At 35.0% G+C, this 13,087-nt stretch overlaps 1 protein-coding gene across 1 annotated transcript; it reads left to right on the forward strand.

Moving 5' to 3' along the window:
- The first annotated feature begins 2,521 nt into the window (after nucleotides 1-2,521).
- LOC131163548 (transcription factor MYB1-like) lies at nucleotides 2,522-6,331 on the forward strand. The gene is made up of 2 exons (XM_058120141.1): nucleotides 2,522-2,622; nucleotides 5,743-6,331. Exons 1-2 carry the CDS (start codon nucleotides 2,522-2,524, stop codon nucleotides 6,329-6,331), a joined length of 690 nt encoding a protein of 229 aa, XP_057976124.1.
- The last annotated feature ends 6,756 nt before the right edge of the window (nucleotides 6,332-13,087 follow it).

Here is a 13,087-nt window from a genome sequence, read left to right on the forward strand (position 1 = left end):
TGTTTTCTTCACAAACTGAGTGAAAGTTCAATGAACCTTAAAGACCATTGTTAATTTGATGTAAATAGTATAGATTTACTGTATAGTTCAATGGGGCTAGTATTAGTGGAGGTAGTTAGGAATTTAGGTTATGTTTGGTTCACGAAATATTTATTCATGTGAGTAAATTAGCTATAATATAAGAATTTGGTAGTTTATATATATACACAACAACAAAATCAAACCTTAATCTCACTAGGTGGGGTCGGTTATATGAATCATTTTCCGCTAATTTATGTGATCATGGACCATTTCTATTGATAGATTTAAGGATATTAACTCCTTACTCACTATCTCTTACTAAATTATTTTAGATTTACCCCTATCCCTTCTACTGCCCCCCACAGTAATTAAGTCACTCTTTCTCACAGGTGCGCTATGTGACCTACGTTTCAAGTGTTCATACCATTTGAGTCGTCTCTCACTTATTTTATCTTTTATAAGAGTTACACCTAACTTATCATGAATATATTCATTCTTTAATTTATTATTCAATGATATACCACTCATCCATCTAAGCATTCTCATTTCAACAATTTATATATATATATATATGAATTAAACCCCAGAATTTTTTTATTCCTTTGTATTACATGATGAATTAAATAATAAAAAATATTATACATATTAGTAATAATTATAATCTTCATTCTTAAATTTTATACTGATACTATTTTGTCTTTTCTCATGTAATAATTATTCCGACGTAATGTTAAAGGGCAAATGGGGCACTTGAATGATTATATACTAGTCGGATTTCAAAGGTACTGGAAACCTCCGACGAAAATTTGGCCCCAAGGCAATATTATGGATTGACTATGGTCAACGAGTAAACAACTTGATAATTAACACTGAATATATAATGATCTTGCTGGCTAGAAGCCACTTTTTTGTTTTGAAAAAGGTAAGAGGAAATCTAGAAATCATGTTACAGGCAAAGAAAAAGAAGCAGACGTTGTTGACTAATAGTGCATGCATGAGATCATCAATAATGGATTGTACCATGCGTGCATGCATGCAAGTACTGCAACAGTAACCCTAGCTAGCTAGCTTGACGTGGGATTTACAGCGACGGAGTTGAAGATGATGATACGATGATGGGTTTCCATTGAATCTTGTTTGAAACAAAGAAAACAAAACAAGAAAATTGAAGGGAAGAAAAATGCCTACACCACATAAACAATGAACACAAGAAGTTGAGAATAATTATAATTAGGACAAAAGATATTCATCTCCCCATATTAATTAAAAAGACAAATACTTTTTTGAGATTTTTAAAATTCTACAAACCTCCCTTCAAGTTTGAATTTACGAACACTTATATCCCTTCATGTCAACTTTACGTTAGTATTCAAATGAAAGTTCAAAAAATATTTTTTTTTCAATTATACCCTCAACCCTCAAGAGCTACTAATTTTCTAACACGATGTGCTGAAATTTTTTTTTTTTTTCCCTTTTTGCCTTTATTAGTATAATGCCTTTAAAAATGATTTTTTCTTGTTTTGACCTTAAATATATGTTGCCAATATTATACAATTTGTCTTAAAAATATTTTTATCTTTTAACCTTTAATTGTACACTGTAGCACGGTTCATTTTTACCTTTGTGCTCACATTCACAAAATAAGAATGACCTTCACTATCAACAAAGTAAATTCAGCACAGTTGAAGCATCTTTATTATATAATCTCTGCATACATTTCATCTTTGCTATCTCCATCCGATTGAAGAAGAATCATAATCCTAACAAGGAAAGAAATTGTATTGATCTGAACAAGGCACTATAGCAACAAAAAGAAGAAAAGAAAAGGATAGTGAATCTACCAAATTCAAAGCAATTATTCAAATCAAAATTTAGAAGTTAGAAGGAACTGAGCAAATTAATTACTGATGGGTCTAGGGGAATTAAGAGACCCAATTGATAATTTGATGAACCCAACTAGCTAGGGTTGCAAAATGGGAAGCATCTGGTTTTCTCCATGTCGCCTGAATTGCTAGCATCTCGGCATTTTGTTGATTGAGGGATATTCTCGTGTCCAATTGAAAAGGATTCATTGGATCAGTCTTTGAGGAGCTTCTCACATGAGGATTTTGCTTTTAGTTTCAGATTAAGAAAAGGGTCTCTAATTTAGGCCCTCCAGAACTTGATTATTTTGGAGAAGGACATGACTTGGATTGTCGAGCTAGTCAGAGAAGAACAATGAGAATTTGACCATGAGTAGTCTCAATTTAAGCAGCAATGGGAGCTTGGAAGATGAGAGACCTTGAATCGCTTGTGGAGGTGAGACTAAGAGGCTTCAACATCTTTTATGATTTCAGAGTAATAGCAATCAATTAAGATGGCACTTGAGAGAGTCCAATGAATGATGCTCCCCTAAGCCATGAACGATTCTCCCCAAAGTCACAAATTGCGCCTGTTCCACAAAACCCTCAAGGTAAAAAAAGAAGAAGAAGAAAGATTTCTTCCTGCAAACCCTAACGCAATGAGGGCTTTGAATATTTCCTCAATGAGAGGCCATAAAGAGAGGGAGGATGGACTTCGATTTTCTATAAGCAATGGTGGAACGAGCTGTATGGAGTTGAGGTTTGAGGGGAGGATTGACTGGAGGATTTAGGGGAGGATTAAGAGTTACAAAGGAAAGAGGAGACCAAGTGCTCGCTGGAGAACAAAGTGCAGCCCCTGATTTTCGAAGGGGAAAATTTGTCTCATTAATGTTTTTTTTTTTTTTTTTTAACGATGTTAACCATCTATCATTGTAGGCGGTATGGGCATCCATAAATTTAAACTTAAGGAGAGATGCGTGGAATTTTAGAAACCTTTAGGTAATTCCTTGTCTTTTTGACAAACTTTAGGGGAAGTGAGTGTTTTTCACTCTTATAATTAATATGAATGTAGAAGACAGCAGTACTAGCCCCTATATAATTAGCTAGCGCTATGACGACATTAAATTAATCCTTTCCTTATACATAAATGGAGAGAGAGAGAGAGAGAGAGAGAGAGAGAGAGAGAGAGAGAGAGAGAGAGAGAGAGAGAGAGAGAGAGAGAGAGAGAGAGAGAGTCAATATTGATATTTAATTGATGCGGATTTTTGTTCTAGATTGAGTGCATGTTGAAGTTGTTTCCCATGCATGCATGTCATGTGAGATTCAAGCAGAAAAATATGTGTGATTTAATTATTAAGCTCGGAAAAAATCTTCAATAATTCAATCTTGTATTTAGTAAAATATGGCAACTCGGGCAATTATTAAGTGGAGGATTTACTATAAGGTTGAGTTAATTACAATTTACCTTTTGGACAATAGTATTGGGAAATCTTCGCTGTCTATGTGCTTCTTCCTCTTTCTTACTTAAAAATTTACTTGGGATTATTATTCTTGATTTGTGTACATGTGTTAATTCAATTAATTTTGTTTTCGATAAAATTATATGTATAAATGAAGAGGGGTAGATGGAGAGATGGATTTTTTTATTGATTTTTGTGAATAAGTTGAGTGCTTAAAAGTATCATTCATTAAATAAGTAACATCTAGTTACTCATATGTATGATAAGTAATGCATTTAAATATATTTACATATATTTCATTTTGAGTAAATAAATAAATATATTAAAGTAAATTTATAAAATATATAATCTATATTAAATTTATTTAGTCCATACAAATGAATAAATATTTTAAATTTAATAATGCAATAACTATTATTTAGTTATATTTATAATCATTAAAGTAATATTTTAAAAGTAAATATAAAATATATGTTTAATTTATCAAATAATTATAAATAGTTATAAAATTATATACTTATATATTGATGGATTAATATTTTTATAAAATAATTTATATAGTTTAACAATATATGAATGAATGAAAAAATAAATTATAAAAAAAATGAATTCAATTTGGAAAAATGATTTATAATTCTGACGATTTACAGTTGGTCCCCCTAGGCTTGGTTTCTTGTTCTTGTTAGTGTATAGCTCTTAAAATTCAATAAATATATTGTATTCAATATCACATTGAAAGTTAGCAATAGTATATTAAATGCAAAAAATATTTTTTAAAATAATATTTTGGGACACATTTCATTTAGGGGTAGGTAAGAAAAAAAAGAAAAATTAAACCAAACTGCAAAACAAATCGAAATAATTACATCTATTTGCTACTATAAAATGAAAATTGGGAGGAAGAGATTTTAGAATATTTTAAAATTTTAAATTTATTAATTTTTTAGCTTAAAACATTTATAAATTAACTAAATATGATTCTTATTTTTATTACATTTTTAAAAAGTTAGTCTATGATAAAAAAGGAAACTAATCTATTTCTATAGGTTAATTTTTTTACAAAGTTGACTTTATTAATAGTATAAGTTTATTTTTATTATTATTTTATGTAAAAAAAAAAAAATTTGGCAATGGATTACAACTCTTCAGTATTAGTTGATCTCAACAAAACAAATTAATTTATTTTGAACCAAATAATTCAAATAATTTCCTAATTGGTCTGACATAGGAGGTAATAGTTATAGTACCCAAAAAAATGAAAATGAAAAATAGTGATTTTATCAGAATATACAAGTTATTAGTGTTATTCTAACAAACATGAACAGGTTTGATTCAGTTTTCAAGCACAGATTCAAGTAAAAGTGCTATCTTCAGAGTCGGCACAAACCTAGCTTGCTTGCTACCTGTTCTTGGAATTATTTGTACTATTATCAATATTATTAACTTAGTTTAATTGAACGTGAGCTATTGACCTAGCTACCATTCTCTATATATTCAAAAATTAATCTTGGAAAATGCATGATCATGAACGCTCCAGTAACCCAATGTTAAATGCCAACCACCAAGACCCACCCCACCCCAGTATAAATCTGCTTACCTCTCCAATCCACATCCCCAAAGGAAACGTACCAGAAAGAGAGAGAGAGAGAGAGAGAGAGAGAGATGGGGAAACGCCCTTGTTGTTCACAGGTAGGGTTGAACAGAGGAACATGGACTGCTTTGGAGGACAAAATTCTCACAGACTACATTCAAACACATGGTGAAGGCAAATGGAGAGACCTTCCCAAAAATGCTGGTTGTTAATCTATTTGTCTTCTTTCTACTTGCTGGTGTTTCTACACAGCATAGATAACAAAAAGTACTTGTTGGGGTCTATTGTATTTTTACAATTGGTTTCTTTAAAACACTCTGTTGGTTTTAATTGACCCCTCTCTCTCTCTCTCTCTCTCTCTCTCTCTCTCTCTCTCTCTCTCTCTCTCTCTCTCTCTATGCAGGTCTAAAAAGATGTGGCAAGAGCTGCAGGTTTCGCTGGGTAAATTATCTAAAGCCAGACATTAAGAGAGGAAACATAACTCATGATGAGGAGGAGCTCATTATCAAGCTTCACAAGATTTTGGGAAACAGGTCCTTAATTAAATCTTTCATTTCTTATCAACTATTCTTATAGTTATTATTCTTTTTTTCTTAGTGTTTTTGAATATTTTCAAAAGTTTTTTTTAATTAATGATATTTTCATGGTTGAGTTTTTTGTAAATACAAAATGAGTTATGATAGATTATGATTTGAGGATAATACATCAATTTTCACTAATCATCATCAAATTATAATTTCCTAAATAGCATACCCCCAACAATCTTGATTAAGTGAAGATATATTGATGAGATTAAGCCCACTTAAAATTGTTTGGTTTGTACGTGCAGATGGTCTCTTATAGCAAGGAGGCTTCCAGGGCGAACAGACAATGAAATAAAGAATTATTGGAATACTAATCTTAAGAAGAAAGTTCGAGGTCACCCAACATACTCCTCGAACTATGAGCAATTATCAAACAGATCCAAACTAAAAGATACTCTCATAGTGAGCCCGTCTAAAACAACCCCCTTGCCATCAACTAGCACAAAATCATTTGCAATACGTGCCAAGCCATCTAAACACGTTCACATTCACAAGCCAGTAGAAGCAGGGCCTTCAATGGCACAAAAGTACTCAACGAAAGATGATTGCGATGCTACCAAATTGGATATTGCTTTGGAAAATATGGATCAGTTTGATCATTCTATGAAAATGAATTTTGAGATCGATGACAATTGTCTATTTGATTTTCTTGATGCAGATTTTTCTCAACTTTGCAGTTTTAGCGGTCAGTTTGAAAGGGAATGCGACACTACTACATTTGGAAATAGAAGTTGCCACTCAATTCCAAGTTCTAATGAAAAGTTAGTATTGTTCCCTGAAGAAATATTTCTTGGATCAATATGGTCACCAGAAATTGATTGGCTCCAAGATTGATTAATGTATACATATAATTAGTGTAATGCCCCGGTCCTTTATATGAACCTAGAGTGCTACTACACATACTTTGTTATACCTGTATCTGATAAGCATATATAAACAACCCACTCTAAATAGGGACAAATAGGTGTATCTCCTACATATATGTATTCATGCATAACGGAAAACATAAACATTCTCATTCAGGGTTCTATTAGACATATACCAGAGTTCTATTTATATTCCTCAGTCCAAAAGATCCATGTTTAAAACATAAACATATTACACTCTCTTACATTCTACCAGGCTAACAACCTAGTATTGATACAAAAACTTATGTCTACTAACAAGACTATATGCGCCAAAGTCCCTCTAGAAGGACTACGACCGACTTCTTGTAGGACCTAAAACACAGATTGTAAGATCATAGTGAGACACTTCTTAGTAAGGTGGAAGATATTACATCAACACGTGACTACATGAGTTTATTCTAATTAAAAATAGTTGCAAATTATCACATTCACAATATAGTACTTTACAAGATATATAAACATAATACAACATCATCACAAGCGAGAGTCCTCGAGTTTAGGGTAGGGTACAGGCCCATACACTGTACGATTCCCTCCACACGGTACTCAACCATGTGACTTTGCCCATTTCAATTTTTAAATCATGTATATGAAAATTTAAGACAATGACCAGTTTTGGAACTTTCAGTAATATGCCAAATTACCTCGTGGCATGGGTTGTGCACTGATAACTCTGACAGAGCCCTATTCGTGCAGGCACTATCAAGCATCACAAATATAGTCCGATTGCCCCACCTGATCAATTATTTCACCAGTGACCCCATACACTCCTGCAAGCCGACTATCTCGATACCCACACTGATTCACATGTGTGGTTGCACTGTACCTCAATCAGCAACGGAACCGCGTCTCAAGCTATTTAAAGCCTCAGATAATATGGAGTATCTTTCAACTCCTTCGGAGTTTCTTTCAACTCCTTTAGTAACAAGTTGTGGTCTCAATCAATCATATATATAATTTACAATAAAATATAACAACCTGTGCAATTCTAGTATTTTCACAATCGTAATCATACAATCTTTCATGCATTCATTCTTTATGTCAGACAATGGTGTTAATCGACACAAACGCTCTCGGTTCAGCCCTTTTTACATAATAAAGTTCGGTGATTAACAGACACCTATTTTCTACATTTTCAAATAACAGAATGGAATTTCAGTTTTCACAGTTCATTTACCAGTATACAGTTCAGTATGTTCCATTTCACATCATATGTCATGTTTGTTTTGTCAAAATCAGCTATAAACGGTGTTTAACCCGAAAAATGCCATTTGGACTGCAAACATGGGTATCAAACAATTCCTACTTTAGTTTTTAAACAATTAAAGTAGTTTTGGAAAGTTTGGAATTCATATGCCAAAATCCCTATTTTTGTCAAAAATCGTAAAACTATGAAATCGTAAGAAATAACATTTGTAATGAGTAAAATTTTGCAAATAAGCCATCAAAATGTACATAAAGGCATAAGCCATCTTTCTAGCTATTCAGTTTTCTAAAAATACTAATGAAACAGATCCCCTTACCTTAATCCTAAAAATAGAAATACAAACGGATAGATCCAAAACAATGACCCGAGATCCCCGAAACCTAAAAATTGAAGAACCTTACTTCACTATAATCTCGACTACTACATAACTACCGAATCAGAAACAAAATCATATCCTTACCTTGATTTTAGGGAAAAATTCGAAAATCCTCGGAACGAAAATCTGATCCGCTATAACTGTAGAGATTCTCCTCCTAATCCACGTAGTGATGTCAGATTATTGATTTCGGCAACAGACGGCATGGAATCCTAGAGAGAGAGAGGGTTAGTTCGTGTTCTAGAGAGAGAGAGAGAGAGAGAGAGAGAGAGAGAATGGGATAACTTAGTAAGGAAGTAATGAATATTCCATTTAAAATTAGGTTGACCCAGCTAGCCTCGTTGACAAGTCGGAGTTCTCGTCGATGAGCCGAAGAAGGTTGCTCGTGGCTAAGAAGGTGACCTCGTCGACGAGCCTGAGATTTCAGAATCTCTGAAAATCCCTTGGTATCTCCTTGTCGACGAGTCCCGGTGTCTCGTCGCCGAGCCATAAAAGAGACTTCGTCGACGAGAAATGGAGCCTCGTCGACGAGCTCTGTTGTTTTATCCTTTTTAATTTCCCTTCTCTTTTTATTTATTTATTTTTCGAATTCGGGTCCCTACAATCTCCCCTTTTATAAGAATTTCGTCCTTCAAATTCACAAACCGATACTAAACTCACTCTACCTTACGTCAGAGATCTATAGAAGAGTCAACAGCTGCCTATAAAGCAGCTCCGACTCGAATTTATTACCTATTCTCACTTATGGTAGAGGAATACCGTGGCTACAACATAAAGCTTAGGAAGCTTGCAATATACATACAAAACTCTTCCGAAGGTCCTAACTACTTACCAAACATACTAACATACATACATTCACTTACCTGACTAACTTATCCGTCTCTGAACAATTGAGGATACTTCTGACGTATCTTAGTTTCTAACCCCATAAAGCTTCTTCCACTGCATGGCTCTGCCACAATACTTTCACTAGTGGTATTTCCTTAGTCCGTAACTGTTAAACTTTCTGATCTAATATTTGTACTGGTACCTCCTCATACAATAAAGCATCACTGATCTTTAGAGGTTCGTAATTTAGCATGTGTGATGGATCTGACACATACTTCCTTAGTACTGACACGTGGAACACGTCATGAACTCTGGATAGTGCTGGGGGTAAAGCCACCTGATAAGTAACCGAACCTATCCTTTTCAAGATCTTAAAAGGCCTGACATACTGAGGGCTTAGCTTCCCATTCTTTCTGAACCTCATCACCCCTTTCATTGGAGCAATCTTTAGAAACACCATATCTCCTACCTCAAATTCCAGCTCTCGTCGATGAGTATCAGTATAACTCTTCTGCTGACTCTGAGCTGCCTTGATTCTCTCCTTGATCAATTCGACCTTCGCAGAGGCCTGCTGAATCAGTTTGCGAACTCAACCAGTGGTAAATACCGTATACAACTGTTACCAAAATCCAGTACACATGCCCGCAGCATATCCTCCAACGTATGAGTAGTTCTCTCAGACTGCCCATCCATTTGTGGGTGGAAAGACGTACTGAATGTGAGCTGCGATCCCAAGGCATCCTATAGACTCTTCCAGAAACGAGACATAAAACATGGATCTCAATCCGAAACAATAGAAACAGGAACACTGTGGAATCGTACAATCTCCTGCACATATAGCTCTACCAACCTATTTAATGAATAGTTGACTCTGATAGGAATGAAATGTGCAGTCTTCCTCAGCCGATCAACTACAACCCATATAACATTCTGCCCACACACTGCCACAGGTAATCCCGTTACAAAATCAATCGAGATGTGCTCCCACTTCCACTTGGGGATGTCAAGTGGTTGAAGTGGCCCTGCTGGCCTCTGGTGCTCTACTTTGACCTGCTAACATGTTAGGCTCTGCTCTACGAATCAGGCGATCTTTCTTTTAATGTTCAACCACCAAAAAGATTCCCTCAAACTTCGGTACATCTTCGTACTGTCAGGATGTATGGAATAGACCGAACGGTGTGCCTCCTCCAGAATAACCCATTTAATTTTGACATCATTCGGTACACATACTCTGTTATGGAATCTCAAAATCCTATCACCGGAGATATTGAAATCCGGCTTTAACCCACTCTAGACTCCTTCCATAATCTCAACAAGCTGTGGATCCTCCTTCTGCGCTGCTCGGATCCTTTACTGTATGGTTGGATTTACCACCAAGCTAGCAAGAATAGCCTCATGATTCCTTTCCATTACCTCCAAGCTCAACCTTTCCAAGTCCATACAGATCTGATGCTGAATTCCCACTACAGAGACTAACACATTAATTGACTTCCGACTCAGAGCATCAGCTACCACATTTGCTTTTCCTGAGTGATAGCTAATAGTACATGTGTAGTCTTTTACCAACTCAAGCCATCTACACTGTCTCATGTTCAACTCTTTCTGGGTGAAAATGTACTTAAGACTTTTATGATCAATAAAAATCTCGCACCTTTCACCATACATGTAGTGCCTCTAGATTTTCAATGCAAACACTATCGCTACCAATTCTATATCATATGTTAGGTAATTCTTCTCGTACTCTTTGAGTTGATGAGAAGCGTAAGCAACTACTTTGCCCTATTGCATTATAACACAACCAAGACCCTTCTTAGAGGCGTCACTGTAGATAACAAATCCGCCATCCCCAGATGGAATGGTTAGAACTGGAGCAGTAACCAGTTGCCATTTCAGCTCTTGGAAACTCAGCTTGCACTCATCAGTCCAATCATACCTCACATTCTTCATCGTGAGTCGCATCAAAGGACCTACTAAACTGGAGAATCATTCTATGAACCGTCGGTAGTAACTTGTAAGACCTAGAAAACTTTTGATATCCTAAACATTCTTTTGTCTCGCCCAGTCCACTACTGTCTCTATCTTACTCACATCCACACATACTCCTTGTTTGGACACTACATGCCCTAGAAACGAAATTTGTTCCAGTCGGATGTCGCACTTCTTCAGTTTAGCGTATAACCTCTTATCCCTGAGAACTTGCAATACCAATCTCAGATGAACTTCATGTTCTGCAGCATTCCTAGAATACACTAGGATGTCATCAATAAATACCACGACGAACTAGTTTAAGTATTCGTGAAAGACCTAGTTCATTAAATCCATAAATGTTGTAGGTGCATTAGTCAAGCCGAATGACATAACCATAAATTCATAATGGCCGTGTTCAGTTCGAAAAGTTGTTTTCGGAACATCCTCCGTTTTCACCTTCAATTGGTGATACCCAGACCGTAGATCGATCTTAGAGAAAATATGCGTGCCCTGTAGTTGGTCAAACAGATCATCGATCCTAGGTAATAGGTATTTGTTCTTTATCGTTACCTTGTTAAGTTCTCTGTAGTCAATGTACATCCTCATCGACCTGTCCTTCTTCTTCACAAATAGCACAGGTGCTCCCCAAGGAGAAACACTCGGTCGAATGTGCCCTTTATCTAGCAACTCTTGAAGCTGTTCTTTCAATTCTCTCAGTTCAGCTGATGTCATATGATACAGAGCTTTCGATATCGACGCCGTACCTGGAGTTAACTCTATAACGAATTCCACTTCACGGTCCAGAGGTAATCCTAGCAAGTCCTCTGGAAACACGTTAGAGAACTTGCGCACTACAGAAATTGTCTCTAGTATACGTTCTTCTACCTACGTGTCTTTCACAAACATCAGATACCCTTGGCATCCTTCCCGAAGCAATCTACTAGCCTGCAAAGCTGAAAGGATCCGTGGTGCAGAACGCACACACGACCCTATAAACTTGAATTCCTGCTTCTCTGAAGGTCTAAACATCACTTCTTTCTTGTGGTAGTTGATACTAGCATAAATGGAAGACAACCAGTCCATCCCTAGGATGATATCGAAGTCATACATGTCAAATACTATAAAGCCAACTGATAGTACCCTTCCCTGGATCACTACTGGAAAATCACAGACTACTTTACTACATACAATTACCGATCCCGATGGCGTAGCCACTACCAGTTCATAACCCAATTGTTGCATCTTTAATCCACACAGTTTAACAAATCCCCGGAAGATAAAGGAATGCGTTGTTCCCGAGTCAAATAATATAACAGCTTTATTGGAAAGCTTGTAAATATTACATGTTACCACATCTCCAGCGTTTTTTGAAAGGTTGTTAAGGAGCTTTGCATATTTATCATTTTTTTTCTTAAATATTTAAAATATTAATTCTAATCATAAACTAAATTCATTTATAAATTTTAAAAGTCTAATAATAAATTGGGATTATTTTCTAAATATTAAAGGTCTAACTATTTAAAGGTCTTAAAATATTATAAATATTAAATATTCGTGGTTTGAATGTAAATGAACTCATTATGTTAAATTACCACTTTATATAAAAGTTTAAGCTATTAGTTTTAACATTCCTTGCATGTGCAGCCCAATAGCACGTAGAAAGATAAACAAATGATAAATAACACCACAGAATAAACGCGAACGACGAGACTAGAACCCAAGACTTCCTGGTAATCAAAATTCTAATACTATGTTAAATTACCACTTTACCTAAAAACTTAAGTTATTAGGTTGTGGATCATCAATGTATATAAATGTTGAACACGTTATAATAGCCTCAGGTGTAGGGATAAGGATAATGTAATTAAGAGTCGTACAAGTCATAAAAATTATAAAAAGGGGGAAGATAATGATGGAGATGAAAAGAAAAGTGATAAGGAGAGCGAATGAAAGGGATAAGTTAGGGAAATAGGGACAATAAGAAGTAGAAATAGAGGGATAAAGTGGTGTGGATGCTAAAGTGATTGTTATTTATCACATTACGTGAATTGAATTGAATGTGTTGAAAGATCTCTAGGGTCAAATTTATATAATTCTAAAGTTACGAATCATAAATTCACGTCATTAATTCTAATCATAAACTCAATTCATTTATAAATATTAAAAGTCTAATCATAAATTGGGATCATTTTCTAAATATTAAAGGTCTAACTATTATAGTTGACAAAAATTTAATTATTCTTGACGTGTTTATCTAATGTTTATTTGTCTTGTTATTTAATGATTGCGCAACTTCTATTGCT

Source organism: Malania oleifera, chromosome 9 (assembly GCF_029873635.1).
Source record: "Malania oleifera isolate guangnan ecotype guangnan chromosome 9, ASM2987363v1, whole genome shotgun sequence".
Classification (NCBI taxonomy): domain Eukaryota; kingdom Viridiplantae; phylum Streptophyta; class Magnoliopsida; order Santalales; family Ximeniaceae; genus Malania; species Malania oleifera.

Bases quoted from the DNA above. Each gene is read 5' to 3' on its own strand.
- LOC131163548 (XM_058120141.1), top strand. From the start codon at position 2,522: ATGAGGGCTTTGAATATTTCCTCAATGAGAGGCCATAAAGAGAGGGAG. The intron at 2,623-5,742 runs GTTTGAGGGGAG...TTGTACGTGCAG, and splicing joins ACGAGCTGTATGGAGTTGAG to ATGGTCTCTTATAGCAAGGA.